Source organism: Drosophila bipectinata, chromosome 3L, assembly GCF_030179905.1.
Source record: "Drosophila bipectinata strain 14024-0381.07 chromosome 3L, DbipHiC1v2, whole genome shotgun sequence".
NCBI classification, from domain to species: domain Eukaryota; kingdom Metazoa; phylum Arthropoda; class Insecta; order Diptera; family Drosophilidae; genus Drosophila; species Drosophila bipectinata.
This window is the reverse complement of record NC_091738.1, coordinates 21,620,607-21,637,203: the sequence shown is the minus strand read 5'-3', so window position 1 is coordinate 21,637,203 and position 16,597 is coordinate 21,620,607. Positions and strand designations below refer to the sequence as shown.

At 47.6% G+C, this 16,597-nt stretch overlaps 3 protein-coding genes across 5 annotated transcripts; all 3 read right to left on the bottom strand.

The window, feature by feature from the left end:
- Window positions 1-2,395: 2,395 nt before the first annotated feature.
- Window positions 2,396-5,750, bottom strand: LOC108129179 (organic cation transporter protein-like). Its single transcript, XM_017247136.3, has 5 exons — window positions 5,134-5,750; window positions 4,184-4,409; window positions 3,961-4,064; window positions 2,950-3,901; window positions 2,396-2,887 (listed from the first exon to the last, which is right to left on the bottom strand). The coding sequence occupies exons 1-5, from the start codon at window positions 5,385-5,387 to the stop codon at window positions 2,657-2,659; spliced, it is 1,767 nt and encodes a 588-aa protein (XP_017102625.2). The 5' UTR covers window positions 5,388-5,750; the 3' UTR covers window positions 2,396-2,656.
- Window positions 5,751-6,351: 601 nt separating this feature from the next.
- Window positions 6,352-9,389, bottom strand: LOC108129180 (solute carrier family 22 member 3-like). Its single transcript, XM_017247138.3, has 6 exons — window positions 8,996-9,389; window positions 8,694-8,928; window positions 8,523-8,626; window positions 7,677-8,452; window positions 6,990-7,171; window positions 6,352-6,929 (listed from the first exon to the last, which is right to left on the bottom strand). Exons 1-6 carry the CDS (start codon window positions 9,229-9,231, stop codon window positions 6,753-6,755), a joined length of 1,710 nt encoding a protein of 569 aa, XP_017102627.2. The 5' UTR covers window positions 9,232-9,389; the 3' UTR covers window positions 6,352-6,752.
- A 156-nt stretch (window positions 9,390-9,545) lies between these two features.
- On the bottom strand, window positions 9,546-16,593 carry LOC108129155 (uncharacterized). Of its 3 annotated transcripts, none has more exons than XM_070280587.1 (7): window positions 16,378-16,593; window positions 14,726-15,034; window positions 12,674-14,669; window positions 12,202-12,606; window positions 10,677-12,144; window positions 10,525-10,618; window positions 9,546-10,465 (listed from the first exon to the last, which is right to left on the bottom strand). In XM_070280587.1, exons 2-7 carry the CDS (start codon window positions 15,024-15,026, stop codon window positions 10,125-10,127), a joined length of 4,605 nt encoding a protein of 1,534 aa, XP_070136688.1. In that variant the 5' UTR covers window positions 15,027-15,034; window positions 16,378-16,593; the 3' UTR covers window positions 9,546-10,124. The 3 variants fall into 3 exon arrangements, with proteins under 3 accessions (XP_070136688.1, XP_017102593.2, XP_070136689.1); XM_017247104.3 differs by having other exon boundaries at window positions 16,402-16,593; XM_070280588.1 differs by lacking the exon at window positions 16,378-16,593 and having other exon boundaries at window positions 14,726-15,127.
- Window positions 16,594-16,597: the final 4 nt, after the last annotated feature.

The following is a 16,597-nucleotide window of genomic DNA, read 5'->3' as shown; positions in this document are numbered from 1 at the left end:
GTAAGAGTCTACTATTATTAGATGGAAGGTGAAGATTTGCATCCCAGTTTAGACCTCTAAGAGAAAAAATTAAGAAATTCTTTTTTACGGATTCTATGCGGTCCTGATATACTCCATATTGGGGACTCCAGACACATGAACCGTAATGTTTTGGTTATATAGGGGTCATTCAATTCTTTTGACCACCTTTTAATAAAACCAAGGACTCCTTTAGCCTTATTAACCATTAAGGAAATATGTTCGGCAAATTTAAGTTTAATGTCTAATGGACGCTGAGATCATTAACCTGAGCTAGTTTCTCTAAGGCAATCCCATAAAAAGTATACGTAGCCTGCAGATGGCAAGGACGATAAAGAGACATAAGCTTGCATTTTTATCCATTAAGTATTAAATCAGACTGAAGACTGCATTGGGCAGAGATGGATTTGTACTGAAGACAAAGCTTTACATCATCTTCTTTTATAAGAACTAGAGAGTTCGTTAAAGAAGGGGGCAAGTTATTTATAAAAAAAGTAAATAACAACGGGCCAAGATGACTTCCTTGAGGTACTCCAGATGTAGCACGGACCAGACGGGAATGTATGTTTTTAAATAAGACTCTTTGTGTCCTTCCATCTAAGTAGCTGGAGATCCACGTTAAGAGGTCTGTAGAAAATCCCAGCATATTCAGTTTACTAAGCAAGAGTGAGTGATTTACTGAATCAAATGGTTTGCTAAAGTCTGTGTAAATTACATCGGTTTGATATCCCTTACGAAAGCCATCTATGACAAAAGATGTCAACTCCAATAAGTTCGTCGTGGTGGAGCGACGTTTAATAAAGCCATGCTGACAAGGAGAGATGATCGAAGAGCAAAGGTTTTGCAAATGAGGAGTAACTAATTTTTCAAATAACTTTGGAATTGCCAATTTGTAATTGGCGGCATCGGACTTTTTCCCTTTTATATGCAAGGGAATTATGAAAGATTCCTTCCACTTAAGGGGAAAAATCGAGGTTTCCAAAGATAAGTTGAAAAGTCTTGGTTTTCACCTTTAGTTTGACCTTTAGAAGATCAGATAATAAGCTATTCTCGGAGATTAGGGTGCTGGTTAAAATTAGAAAATTAGACCTGTACTGTATAATCAAATAAAAAACCTCTTGACGAGGTGAAATAACGGTGATAAAACAGCAAGCCAACACCAAAATATCTGATATCTTTCTTTTTGCGATTCAAAAAAGGAATACAACTATAGAAAGGTACACATTAAAAACTATTCTTACGTGACTGTGTTTTTTTTGATTTTCTTGCACTCGCCGAATTTCAGTAGTTTATTCCATTCTAATAGGATAAAGAAATATGGGCAAATGCGGCAATGACAAAAATTTTGTAAAATTTAAAAATGACTTGCGGTAATATTAAGTTTTATTGATAATAAAGTCAAAATTTTATTGTTGGATAATCAATAGGCATAGGTGTATACACAGAGTACAGGGGGTATTTTCAAATTTTTAATATTCCGTTTTTTGAAAACATAACTCTATTTACGTCCTTAAGGTGCACATTTTTTCCATGATTCTATAATATAGATGTTCTAGATTGTTGTTTAAATAAATAAATATTTTAAAAATTACAATTAATTTATCCTTTAACGCCGTAACGATATGAATACCTCAAGTTTTAACCAAAAAATTGCTTGAAAAAAAAAATAAAAAAATCTATATAGTAATCGATAGTATAGTCTATAAAGTAATTTATGGAAAAACTAAATTTATTTTTAGTTGGTATTATTAATATTATTTTCACTTAAAAACCCCCGAAAAAATTAAATGCTTTTGGTTAAAATCACATGACTTCATATTGGACAAAGATGTGGCGCCCCCATGCGATGGCTGGAAAAACTATTTTGGTATGTAAAAACCTAAAACATTGAAATGTCAAATGTATATTTCAAAATTGAAAGGCAAGAAATTTTTAAATTTAAATCTACGGACTTGTTGCGGTAAACAGTCGAAATTTGAAAATCATTTTCTTATAAAAAATGTAAATAAATAAATTATATAAAATTGATGGAGCTTTAATTTAAACTTCTATTTTTTAAATTTCGTTATATTTTTAACCCTATTAATAACAAAAAAAGCAAAAATATCCATATATGTAAGCATCATCCTGGTTTGATCCTGGTTTTTATCACATTGAGCGACGCGGAAAATAACCCATCATTTCCATAAGAACTCAGCTACCTCATTACCATCGTTGTATCCATCTGCAGATTAGGAGTGGGGGCATCGTCATTTTTTGCGTCTAGGGACACCTAGGGACAATAATAGGGGCTCAACTCCCGAAAACGTACTCGTAATTCCCATTCAGCCGTGTAATTTAAAGTTTTAAATTGTAAACACTGAAGTTTCTTTGGCCGGACATCTTTCCGACATTGTTTTACAATTCTGGATTTGCAACTTAAAAATCTAAGTAAATTAATAGTTTATATTTAAAAAGGTAGCACGTGTCTCGAAAATAAATGTTATAAATTAGTAGAGCAAAAAGGCAGCCTGGCATATAAATATCACGAATATTGTGCACACGACGAAACTTGGACTATCTTAATTAAATAAAACAAATTAAAAATCAACAACAAATGCATCAGCCTTCACTATGCCCAACTCAGTTTCCTTAGCCTCTATGAAAGGTAATCTCTTTTACTTTTATCCTCTCTCCGTGACGCTTCCGCTTCCGGCGCCTCCTCCTCCCCTACGCCTGGCTGTCGCCGATGGTTGGCCAGGTTGAGGGCCTCCTCCATAGTGGTGGGCAGCACCTTGTCCGCCGTCTCCGGGAAGGCCAAGGTTAAAAAGCCGCTGATAAGCGCGAAAGTGGCAAACAGGATCTGTGGGGCGTAGATGTAATACTTGGCCTGGAAGGACGATAATAATGATACTAGAATATGACCGTGGGACAGAAAGATTCTGTACTTACCAGCAGGGGAGTCTGTGGGGCCAGCATGGAACCAATGCGACCCACCATGGAGCAAAAAGACAACAGGCTGTTCCGAACATTGGTCGGAAATATCTCGGAGGTAAAGAAGTACAGGATCTGGAAGCTGCACGTGATAGCCAGCTTTCCTATGAGGAAGAGGGTCAAGGCTCCCGCGTAGTTATCTGCCCCCACTCCTGCGGAGGCGCCCATGCAGATGGCGCAGAGCAGCATGGAGGCGCAAAGCGAGTACCGTCTGCCGATTCGATCCATAATGATGAGGGGCAGAAGCAGGCCCGGCACCTGAATGACGCCATTCAGCATGAAGTTGGTGTACTTGTTGCCTCCCAGGTTGACGGAATTAAGGCTCAGTCCCAAGGCGATCAGTGTGTGGGTGAACCAACAAAGGCAGCAATTGGCGATCCGCAGGGCGAAGAACCGCACGGCCTTCCTGATGGGGTATTGGCTCTCGTTGGACTGGCTTAGCTTCTCCCGATTGCCGGCAAGCAGCTCCTCCACCTGCTCCTCAGGCAGCGGACGTTTGTTGGTGCGTGCCGCCTGCCGCAGGACGTCGGCAGCCCTCTCCTCGGCGCCCTGACTCAGCAGCCAGCGGACGCTTTCCGGCAGGATCCACAGGAAGAGAACCTGCAGCACGGCCGGCGCGTAGAGGACACGGAGCAGCCAGCGCCAATCCTGCACCTGCGAGGCCAGAAACCCGAGAAAGGCCTCCCCAAGGGAGTAAGCGATTGTAATAATAGTCGCTGCTGCCACCCGGCGCTTGGGACCCACCAACTCGATGGCCAGCAGGAAGGCGGTTGGAAACAGGGTGCTGCCCACCGCCATGTCCAGGAACTCGAACACCAGAAACATGTAGTAGTTGTTGGACAGCGACCGGATGACGCCCATGAAGGCGCTTAGGGTGCCGGCATAGGCCAACATGGTTCGACGCCCATACCTGGAAATCAGAATCAAAGTTAAAATGGATTACTGGGCTTATATCTTGAATGGACTTACCGATCGGCAAAGAATCCTCCCAAGGGAATGCCAACGAACTGACCCACGTTGTTGATGGTTCCTACCAATGTGAGCATCCACTCATCGTTGCAGTAAATCCCAAACTAAGATTAGAAGGAAATTAATAAGGATTAGAGATTCATTTAAGGTTCCAAATTGGTTTAAAGTTTGTCAGGCTTTTTAAAATTGGTCTAATCTTAGCTGTTAAAATTTTTAAACGTACCTCGGTTGAGATGGTTTTCTCCTCATCCCTGAATTTAAAGTCCTTTCCGCAGGTTTCCACGTCATTGGAGAAGTATTTAGCTTCGCAGTAATCAACGGACGGATCCGATTCATTGGCCACATACCGATGACAGTTATCCCACGCGGAGTTCTTATACGGAATCGAAAAATTCAACCAGCTTTCTTCGTATAAGCTACTGGGCGTATCGCACTGAGGAACATTGCACCTACATATAGAAGGGATACGAGTTATAGGGGCTTTAAGCTAATAGGCAAAACTTCTTCTTTTTTTTTTGAAGCCCTATCTTAAAAACCTATTCTAAGAAAAGGGAAATATAAATAGCTGAAAAGCTGAAAGGGCTTTCCTTTTGAAAACTAAAGACTGAGACAAAGAAAACTAGAACAAGAGTAAAGAATCCACTCGGTAAACTTGGAATAAAAAACTTAAATCTTTGAAAAGCAATGAAAATCTCACAATATAATTCTTATTCTGCCATTTACATTAGAGATTAGATTAAGGAAGTTAGATTAAACCATTAAATGGTTGTGATCTGTAAAGATTGAAAGGAGTATAATTTATCTGCTCGTCTACTTAACGCGTACTAAAAAAATATTTTGAATTAACATATTACAATATAAACAATATAACAATATAAACAAAGACATATGTCATTGCGTCAACATGGATCCGTATATATGAACATAATTAATTCAAATACATATAAATATATATTAATGATTACGAGCACAAAGTATGAATTGGACAGGAAATCCTCTGCATGAAATCTAAATAAAATATTTTTATGATTCAGTGTGAAATTTTCCAGTTGATAACGCATTAGCGTGTTAATTTAAAACAAATTCGAGGAAATATCCACTTAGTAGATCTTTAAAAGTCACTTTTAATTATACTTCCAATATGTGTTTTTTTTGTTAGATGTTTTGTCTTACCTGTGCACCACTGTGCTCGCGGTAAAAACATAGGAGATCGAAAAGAAGGCGTTGAAGAGCATGGGCACGCACAGCAGCACATAGTTGATGATCTGATAGCGCCCAAACTGGCCGATCCTCACCAGGATGGCGTCCAGCGAGTTGTCCTCGTCGCCGTGTGCGGGGGGAGGCCCTTCCGCTGCCTCTGCGTCCAAATGGCCGTTGCCCGTGGCCTGGCCTGGAGCGGTGCCGTTTCCGCTCTTCTGGCTGGTCATTATTCAATTTTGAAGACAAAGTATTCGAAAAGGCACGTGGTAGAATGCACTTTCTAGTGGCTGGCGGCTGCGTGTTTTATAACTCGCACAGTACCCCGCACTTCCCGCCAGTGGCAGCGATCGCGATCCGCCGAGTTTCGATCCGGCCGAATCTTTATTTATAGACGTTATGGAGCGTCTTGCTTGGAGCAGTGCCACTTATTGAGTGACCGATTCCGCTGCTCGTTCGCCACATTGTACCGGTTCGTTGGGGCAATATGTTCGGGCTCTCTGTTTCCGTTCTCTCTGGCCCTCTTTCGGTGGCGTACCAGTGAGTTACTATTTTTAATCTGTCTGCTAGATTTCATTGCCCCTTCCCCAACCTTCCACTCCCCGCGAGACCTTATCGGCCCTTATCAGCCACAACCCGAATCTTATTTGCACTTGATTAGGTGGGTTGGCTTTTAAAAAGCATTTAATACATCATCGGGCATAATCCCCGCATATCGTCAAATTCCGAATGGGCATGGAACACTGATATGGGAACTTGTTTAGCTATCTTTCAGACGGCGAGACTTGGCGTCTGAATGGGTGGGTGGGCGGTGCTCATGTATGTACCCACCTATGTATGTACATGCGAAACAGCTGTTGCCGCCTGTTAGCTGATTGCTCGAGTGGGTCAACAAGTTGCCCCGACCTGGGCTCCGGTTCTTATCTTACACTATTTGCCGATGTCATTGACTTTGGCACATGCCCTTGGGCCCTTGGTGGTTGGGTTTCCTCCGGCGCTTCACTTTACACTTGACTTAACCGGGGAGGAATATACATGTGCTGTAGATATGCTCCAATATGAAAATGAACAAACAAGTCCGGGGCCTGATTGACAATCCGTTCGGCTCGGTTGCCGAGGCAGATTGATAAATCAATGATACGATTCGGACCACAATTAGTAGGGGGCTCAGTGAATTATTATAGCGCTGTAATTGAAAGCGCTTGGAAGATGTACGACATCGGGTCCCGGGCACTGGGAGTCGTAAATCGATAAAATGTCGCTAGTCATGGCACTGATAAGCCCCGTTTCAGATTTATAAAGATATTGCACCCTTGTCCGAAATCAGTTCCTATCTCGGAATATCTCGACTCTTGGTAGCACATTAATCAGATAGGAGTGGATGATTTAACACGCTCTGCAACAAAAATCAGCTCAAATAAGTATACACTTTGAGAACAATTACTTTTTTAATGGAAATACTCGATTTCAAAGTTATTTAATACTTTATGCAATTACTTGACAGCTACATCAAGTGGCGTTTTTCTCGGCTGTATTATTTTACTGATTGTCGAAAAGCTCTGATTTCCGATACTGAGGATCGTACTGAGGTTCGATTAGACGGCAGACTTACTAGCCTTTTCCCTCGGCATGCTTCTGTCCAGGGCACGTGCCTCCTCCAACGTGGTGGGAAGCACTTTATTGGCAGTCTCCGGGAAGAGCAACACCAGACTGGAGCAGATGAACCCAAACAAGGCGAAGATTAAGTGGGGGGCGTACTGATAGTAGGCAATCTACAAGATGATTTATATATATAGTTAATAGAAATAGTTAAAAATCGGAGGGCTTCTTACAAGAAGCGGCGTGTGCGGAGCCAACATAGATCCAAAGCGACCCACAGAGGAGCAGAAGGACAGAAGGCTGTTTCTGCAGTTGGTGGGGAAGATCTCTGAGGTGAAGAAGTACACAATCATAAAGCTGCCGGTGGAGGTCATCTTGGCCAGGAAGTACAGTACTGAGGACGTCAATGGATAAACTAATAGGGGATGAAGAATTGTAAAGGGGATACTGGGGGTTAACTGAAATAAGATTATAGTCCTAGTCAAATCTAACTTATAAATCTCTCAATTTAGAATTCCTTTATTCAAAAGAAGAACCAATAACAAAGTTTATAATAAAGACTGGATTCTATAAGAATCTCGAAATAAGAAAATTCGCTCGACTACAGTGTCATCTATTAGATTCATATACATAGTTAGAACTCATTTTTTATCAGCGTAGGGCTGTAAAAGGTCAACATTTGAACCTGGCTAATTCAGTTCGGATGGTGCTGATCATGAATGCTAATCATGAACATACCCACTTCCGGGAACAATACTTTTAGTCTACTGGGTAATCTATTATTCATTGAAATGGTCATAAATTTCTTTAAATAGACACCCTAAAACCTGAACTTTACTCAATCTAAGAATAGTATGACATCCTTTTATGATATATTTAGAGCCCTTTAACGGTATGCTTTGATTTCAGTACCTACTCACCTTCATCCGTGGCTGCCGCCGCCAGAAGTAGGGACGCGCAGCTAAACAGCGAGGAACTGAGTGCCCGCCGACGACCGACTCGGTGCATCAGGGTGGTGGCTATCAGGATGCCCGGCAGCTGCATAAGGCCCGTGATGCTGAAGTTTTCGAACTTACTCCCACTCAGTTCGCTGGAGTTCAGGCTGAGGCCCAGACAGATGAAGGTGTGGGTGAACCACACGAAGCAGCACAGGGCGATGCGCCACCCGAGGGCCTGGGCGATCTGTCTGGCTGTGTAGTGTCCACCGGGAGCGGAGGACTGGGCTTCCACCCGGCGGTTGGAGCGGACCAAGTCGGTAAGCTGCTGCTCCGAGAGGGACCGCCGGTTCACCCTGGCCACTCTCCTGAGAGTTTCTGTGGCTTCCTGCTCCATGGACTGACTGAGCAGCCAGCGCACACTCTCCGGCAGCAGGCAGATGAAGATCAGGTGAAGCAGGGCTGGTGCGTAGAGGACGCGCAGTAGCACTCGCCAGTCGCGCACGTAGCTAGCCAGGTAACCCAATGCCGCCTCCGCCAGCCCGTAGGTCAGGCTGATCATGGTGGCGGCTATCACGCGCCGCTTGGGTCCCACCAGCTCCACTGCCAGCAGAAAGGCAGTGGGAAAAAGTGTACTGCCCACCGCCATGTCCAGGAACTCGAGCCCCAGGAAGCTGTAGTAATCCGGGGCATGTGAACGAGCCAACCCGGCGAAGCTGCTCAGGACTCCAGCCAAAACTAATATGGTCTTGCGACCGTATCTGCACGAAAGTTAAAAATAAACAATAGATTCTCAAGATTTTGGATTCTTGATTTCCTTTTAAGACATACCGATCGGAGAGGAATCCCCCCAGGGGTATGCCCACAAACTGACCAATGTTGTTGACAGTGCCCACCATGGACAGCTTCCACTGGTCGGAGCAGAAGATGCCGAACTAAGGAATTCGTGTTTGTGCGAATTAGTGGCTTTGTCCAGACTGATTGAAAGATTTCTCGGCTCACCTCGCTGGCTATCGTGCTCTCGTCGCTTTGCAGCTTGAATCCCGCTTCGCAGCTGACCCGCTGACCCACATCGAACCAGCTGGCATTGCACTCGGCCTCGTTGCCCCATTCCCCGTCAAGAATCACGGCGTAGTGCTCGCACTGATCCCAGGCTCCGTGACGATGCGGGGTGGTGAAGTTGAGGAAGGGCTCTTCGTAACTGGTCTCCAAGCTGTCGCACTGGGTAATGTTGCATCTGAAAAAGTGGAGTGACAGCTTCTCCGATCAGAAGAGTCTATTATGATAAGCATTTTATCACCAACCTGTGCGGCACTTGACCCGCCGTAAAGAAGTACGAGATTGAGTAGAAGGCATTGCAGATGATTGGCAAGCAGAGTAGCAGGTAGTTGGAGATCTGAAAGCGACCGAACTGCCCGATCTGGACTATGATCGTGTCCAGCTGGCTCTCTTGGGTGGCACTTTGAGAGCTGTCCTTGGTCTCCGATACGGACTCTGGCTTCTCCTGAACCACCTCCAGTTTGGGTTGCAATTTCAGCATTCTGCTCGGTTCCTAAGCCTCCAAGTGCCGACTCGTGAATGAGCAGCGCCCCAGCCTCCGACTTGGAATAAGCTCGCGTGAAGACTCATTTCGTCGCTCTTAATTGGCAAAGCTATTCCCGGCCAGGGGCTGGTGCTACGATCTGCCCCCCGGTGGCTAGACCCGACGCTTTTTCGCACGTTCAATTACCTTAGCACGCCCACAGCAGCCGGGATTTAATTGCCGTATTAAGTAACCTCCAGAAGTGAGCTCGAGAAGTGCACAGACTGGGCTGGCAGGTGAATAAACTGCCGCCTTATCACAAACAGCGCCCATTGTAATATAGTTATGTTTTATTGTTCAGATTCAATGCAAGAATTAAAAATATCACTTGATCATGTTGTTCTCAGTGTCTGGGTGTGGGTAAATAGAGAGGCGAGCTACGTAGGAATACATACTTTATGGGTACTAAAGCTTAGTTCAAAGTAAATACAAAATACAAAATGAGACTCGTACGAATACGAATTCGAGTGGAAAGATCCCCTGAAACTCTCCGCAGCTTAACTGGTTCAATATGGCCAATACCGCATCAAAGCGCGCCCAGCGAGATATTTTTACAACCCAACCCCTGGAGAGTTTTTCCCCGTCTCGCACAATAAATCTTCCCTAGATTAAGTATCCGAATGTTGCGTTTGAGTCACACAGAACTGCCAATAAATAATGCCTCGTTACGGGTGTCCTAAACTACCAAATACATGTCGTAAATAGTGCACTCTAAAGGGTGAACACACGGGATGCAAACAATATATCCGTGCTCTCTACGACGCTAGGTTAATATCAATCAATCTCATCGATTTGCAGTGTGATAATTATGCCTTAAACTAGTTTAAAGTGGAATGCACGCCCATGCCCGCTTACAGGTTGTACATGGGGTTGCTGGTGGCGTCGAACAGCTGGGTGCCCGTCGACTCGATCATGGACCTCAGGGCGATGCTCCGCTGCTTGGCCACCGCCTTGCGCAGCGTCAGCTCGAACACATTGTCCTCGTCTATGTTGTCCATCGGCATGTGATCCCTGGAGCCCTCCTTCCGCTCCGGAGTCATAAAGACGAGCTCCTCTTGCTGGTAGAGCACACAGGTCTCGGCGAATTCCTTGGCAAAGTATTGCGCCGTGTTCCGATTCTGAATCACCTCGCTGGGGAAGCACTGCAGTAGCTCCTCAAAACTTAGCTCCGCCACCAGGTTGTTAAGAATCTCTGCAAGTTGGTAGAAGTTATTTAAGCTTTTAAAATGAAACACAAGGGTTTCTCCGAACCTGTAAGATGGGCCTTCCAATTGGGCAGCGCCTCCTGCTTACTGAGAATCTTTCGCAACAAGCTCTCCCAGTGCTTGGGCGTAAATCCGCAAGACTGAAATCAGAAACTTTATTAGCATTGATCCTGTGAAGAATCCGTTTAAAACACCTACCTTGCCGTACTGCCAGAGATAAGCGGGACAGAAACTCAGTAGATAGTTGATAGCCAAGTTCTTGGGCAACACAATCACTAGGAAACTGTCAATCCCCATCAGATGCGGCGACTTCTGGATGAAGGCCAGAAACTCGGACACGATCTCCCGATCTACCTTGCTGGAGGCAAGGAGGCTCTGGATCTTTAGGGTGAGAGCCAGCAGCTCGTTGTGCCAACTTAAGAAGCGCACTTCGAACTCGCCGTCGTCCTTGTTGGGGTAACTGAAGTCGCTGCGCTCGAAGGGGGGCAGGCGGTTGAGGTACTGCGGCCTTTCCAGCAAACAGGGAACGGGTCGAATGTAACTCTGGATATGGCGATCGTATTCCTCGCCCTCCGGCAGTTTGTAGTCGGGAATGAGGGGTACGTAGATCAGCTTGCCGGCCAGGGGATCATTGGGACTCTTGCTGACCGGTTTGTGGCAATAGTTGGGTGCCATGCCCACCATATAAGATATGCACTCCATGCGCATACTCATTAGCTCTTCGCGGCTCGTCTGCTGCTCCACATCCGCGGATTGCAGGTCGGTTATGAGATCACTGAGGGCCTTTAGCCGGCCCATGTACATTCGAAACAGAATCTTGAGGCCCTTGAGATTAGTGGCTGCTGCATCGTCGTCTGGTTGCGGCTGGGAGAGCGATGCGTTTGAGCTGCGCTTCTGAAAGGGGGACGCTTGCTGTTCCTGCAGCTGGTCGTATACAATGCGCTGCTGCCTGCCACTAACCGAGACGCTCGTCGAACGCTCATCATGCGCCGAGCTGGCGCACGAACTGGACAACGACTGGGCGTCTGCTTCACTGTGCAGCGACGGAGCCCGCGAACTGCTGCACTCGTCGTCGTAGTCGTCATCCAGCTGCGGAGGAGTTTGCGACCGAGTCTCGTGCGGCTGCAGCGCGGAGCTCACATCGAAGAGATCATAGTAGTAAGCCTGCAGCACGGTTACCAGAACCTTCTGCGACGTCTGGTAGCCTTTCTGGCCAATGTGACAGGCGATATAGTTGAGGAAAAGGTGCAACACAACGTCCAGCTGCAGGCTGTGCTCAATGCAGAGGGCGTGAATGAAGACATCGCTGATGGCCTCCACCAGGGCTGGCTGCTCGTTGGTCAGCAGAATCGTCTCGCAGAAGTCCGAGAAGGACACTATGGCACTTTGAGTAGGCGTGCTGTTCCCCGATGGCTTACTCTTTCCCGCGGCGGCTCCCCGACGAAGCTTTCCGATCTTGTCCCTAGAGTTGGACGCCTGCGAATCAGCAGTTTGGGCCTGGCGTCGCTGGTAAATCACAGTGCTGTCGTCGAACAGGACGTTCTTGTGACGGATCAAAGAAGTAGCCAGGCTGCGCCTTGTGGACTTGGACACGGTCTCCTGGGCCAGCAGATAGTTGGACATGCGGCAGGCAGTCACGGCCAGCAACAGATTCTCGTCGGGGGACCTTAAATCGGAAACAGGTGAGATGTGGTACACCAAACAAGTCTATTTGTTCACTCACAGTTTGTTCAAGTACTTCAGGTAGTTGATTAACTCGCCGCTCATGGAGTCCGCCACAACTGGCGAGCTAAGCATGATCTGAGCTATATCCGACGGCGCATGCTTGATGAACATGTTGAGAAACTCCAGCGAAATGGGAACCTGCTGGTAGCCCTGCGGAATCACGCGGCCCGGCGTGAAGCAGGCCCGAACTGTCTGGTGCAGGAATGCGGATCGAGAGCGATCCGTTCCCAGGCTGAGAAGGAAAAGCTTCACCGTGTAGATTAGCCCCGCCAGTTGTGAAGAATCTTCTACATCTCCACCGCCCACAATCTCCTCAAAGTAATTGTTGTAAATGTCAACTAGCTGGAGCTGGCACATTTTGTAGAAACCTGTAGCCTGCAGGTAGACCTCCTGCTTGGTGGAACTGCAAGTAAGAGTTTTATGACTCTCAATACATATAGTCACATTAAAGATGAAATAGAGTAACGTACCGTATGGAGAAATCTGCTAGCTTCCGGCAATTGGCAGAAAACATTTTGCGTAAGAGCTGCTCTCGCTCAACGCCCAGCCGCTCACCCTGGAGCGTGAGGCTCAGCCGTAGCATCACGTGCGCCTCCTCCATGAGATCATAGAAGTTGGAGCTGCTGGCACTACGATAGGACTCGGCGATGCCCTCGAGATCCTCAATGATGCACTCCACCCGGGGCACCTCCAGACTGTACAATGTCCACTCGTTGGGCACAGTCGCCGAGTGGGAGGCGCTGCTGCTCCTGAGTAAGCTGTTGTGCTTGGCCTTGGCTTCGGCCAGGAGTCGGGCGGCGATGTTCTTCTTAACAGCCACCACCTGGCCACCGGACCCCTCGCTGGTGCTGCGCCGCTTGTGCTGCTCCAGGGCTGCGTTCGTAATTAGCACAAGCTGCTCCCGGTTCACACAAACGAACTGGACGTGCATGAAGGCCGCCAGCCCCACAACCGCGATGGGCGAATTCACGTCCGGGGCGGACTCCTCCGGGAAGAGGCCGCCGAGCGAGGGATACTCAAACCGGTTGTGAAAGAGCCTGTGTCCGATGCGCGAGGTGTGCGTCTCAACGGATTCGGAGGTCACCGCGAACACCACGTAGTCGTTCAGGTGCACCTGTATTACTGGCGCTGTGAAGCTGTAGCTGGCAACGGGCTTCTCGTTTTCGCTTCCCCACTTTCCTTGTGCCGAGAACTGGTACAGGTAGCCATCGACACTGCTGGCCACAAGAAGAGCGTGTCCGACACATCGCTGGTGCTGCGCCGACTTGAGGGTACGGCGGTTGACGTGCTTGAATGTAGTCACCGCACTGGGCACTTGCTGGTTCCCCATGTCATACTCGTCGTCCTCCAGATCCGCGCCTTGCCCGCTCCTCTGGTAGATAGCCTTCAGGTCCATGCAGCGAAAAATGTCCAGAACCCGGGGCTGGGCTTCTGAGGTCTTCATGCAGATCTGCAGCAGCTTGCGTATATCGTACTGCACCGAGGCGTCCTCCAGGTGACTCCCGCTGGCAATCCCTCGCACATTCATGGCCTTGGCTTCGTTGACCAGCTTTATCTTTATATCTGCAGCCCGCTGGGGGCTGATGGTGATCTCCTGACTGTCATCCTGCCCTCTGCTGCCACTGCCATCCACTTCGTCCCATTGGGAGCGCAGCTCCGGTTCGAACTCTCTGCCATAGGCGTTGTTAACCAGCTTGGCCACATTGAAGTCCAGCGGAGACCGACCCGGCAGGGCCCCGTTTAGAACCACAGGCGCCTTTCCGCTGCTGGTCGACTGCAGAGAGTCGCTCTCGCAGCTTTGCTGGCTGTGGCTCGAGCTTACCCCGCCTCCTGCACCACTGGCACTGGCTTTGCTGCCCAAGCTAAGCGACTCCGAGAGGGGCTCGTCCCCGCCTCCGTAGTCGTTGTCCAGGCAGCTCACGTCCTGCCCTCCACTAGCTCGGTTTGCCAGGGCATCGACCACCTTGAAGGCAACACAGTACCTGTGGTTCAAGCAGGCGATGACGTTCTCCGCCACAGAAAGGCGCAATGGCACGAAGTTAAGCTGCACGAAAAACTTAAAGGGCAGGAAGTCGATGAAGGCAAACCGCGGCTGGGTATTCTCGTGCACGCACTGCGTGTACTCGTACAGGTAGATCCTGTCCCGACTGCTGACGATGATGTTGCCCGACGTCTGACAGCACTGAACCAACTCAGGCGGACTTCGCAGCGGCAGCTCGATCACGTCGATGCTCTCCGCCAGCGGGGTTTTTGGTGTGGTCATCGAGGCTATCCGGATGGTGATGGGAAGCTCATTGAGCCGGCTATCCGGGAACTTCCAGAAATTCGCGTAGATGCGCACGAACATCTTGGTGTCATCCTCGGAGCATACTGTGTTGGTGTTACTGCTCGAGGTGCAACTGATGGTGGAAGATGAGTGTACGGGGCTGCCCGCCTGTTCCTTCTCCAGGGTGAGCAGGTACTTTCCTAGTTGATTAAGCGTTTGAATTAATCTATTCAGTAGATTCCGGTGTGTTCCTTACCCGCCTCACAGTAGATCAACTGAACCACCTCCCCCACCGTAGCCAAGGTGTTTCTGATCGGGGCTCGTTCATCGCCCCCTCCGGCTGTAGCCTCTCCCGAGGCCTCCGGAGCGGTTTGCCCCTCCTCCTGGTTGTCCTCCAAGGGATTCGGTTTGCCAGCTATGTCGTAGATCTCGATGAACTGCTCGGCACTGCTGATGGCAATCCGGTTGTTGCCAATCAAACTTGCCGCCAGGATGTCGCCGTTCAAGGCGTACGTCTGCTGGCTGGCGAAATTGTAGGCCTGCAGGATCTTCACCATGGCTGTAGCTGAAAGTAACGCCGAATATCAGTTAACTCTTCCGCAAATACAACGCCCTGGTCAGAGCAGAGTGACTTCATCGCCGGACGCACACCGACTGATGGTCTCATGGTGAATCAGTCGGCCAGCGCGGAGAACTCTCTGCGAGTGGCGAGGGAGAGAGAACTCTGAGTGGGAGTGGGCAGTGGGCAATGAAAGACCACTTAGCGGAGCTCGGTCAAGTGGTTGTTGTGTTTGCTGTTGGGCAGGCAATCATTAACATAATTGTGCGTCCATGCTGGATCGGGGAATGGGAAGACAGAGCTAGGAAGGGCTAGCTCTTGATAGTAGACTCTCTGAAGAGCCAGGCAATAAATTTTAATCAGCTTTGGGGAATTGAAATTAATTAATATTGGAATGCAAGTCACAGACGCATAATAACAATTATTACATTCCCCATAAGGAGCAATGCCAATAATCAGAAAATAAATAAAAGATCAAATTCTACTTCAAATCAAAATTAAATTTTTATTTTTTTTAACTCTTTAATCAAGTTATATTAACAAGTTTTTAGAGGAAATAATACAACAGAGAAAAGCCTGCGTAACTCAAACAGGTAATGAGACTGGTAATGGGGGATACAATTTCAACCACAACGATGCCTTAAAAGGGCACGGAATATTACAATAGGTCAGTGCTGCACCTTCTGCTTCCGTTAGCATTCCTGCGGCGTACGACCCTTCACACCGAAAGGCGCTCGTAAGGTAAACAGACGAGGAATTAGGTCACGAAAATATACCCGAACACGCCCTTCCTTCCGCTCTCTCTCTCCTGCTCCCGCTCCCGCTTCCGGCTCCACAATGACCACCCGCACCGGCTTCCTCCCCTTGACTTGCTTTGACAAACATGGTCATGGCGGTTTCAACAAGGGCTAGGCCACTCGGAGGGCTCCTACGTGCGGTCACCTAATTAAGCCGTTGAGGACATCGCTGACCACCGCCCCCAGTCGCATCAATCAAAACAGTCGTGAAAGCGGCTCAGAAAATGAGAAGGGGAAATGGGTAGCCGGAAATAGAGAGCGGCACACTAAGGGAATCTATTTCTGGTCTCTGGTCCGGCCGATCAATAAATCCTGCGATAATAATCCGTGCATTAACCCAAATGAACCCGGGCGGCGTTGAAAAGGGGGAGTGTGGGGGTGTGTGTGTATTTAGATTGCATTTTGGCAGCGGCTTTCGCCAGAAAATCAATATCACAGCACGGCCAGCAATTTTCCCCGGAGGCTTTGATTCGGTAAAAAGTGAAACTTGAGTTTTTCTTTTAGGGCGACTGTAGGCGGCGGAATATTTTCAATCTTTCAGGAAACTCGTACTTGCGGTCTTGGAAAAACACTCACATAAGCTTTAGGCGAGCTTATGGGACTAGTTGCGATTTTGATCCTTAATAGTCCGTTCCAATGATTTTATAGGATTTTAAGGATAACTCCTGATTGCACATATCCATTTTCGAATTTTCACTTGTTTGTTTATATTTTTCAAGGGAGTTAAGAACTTGGATCTAAAAATCGACTACAGTGATCTAAATTCGGAATG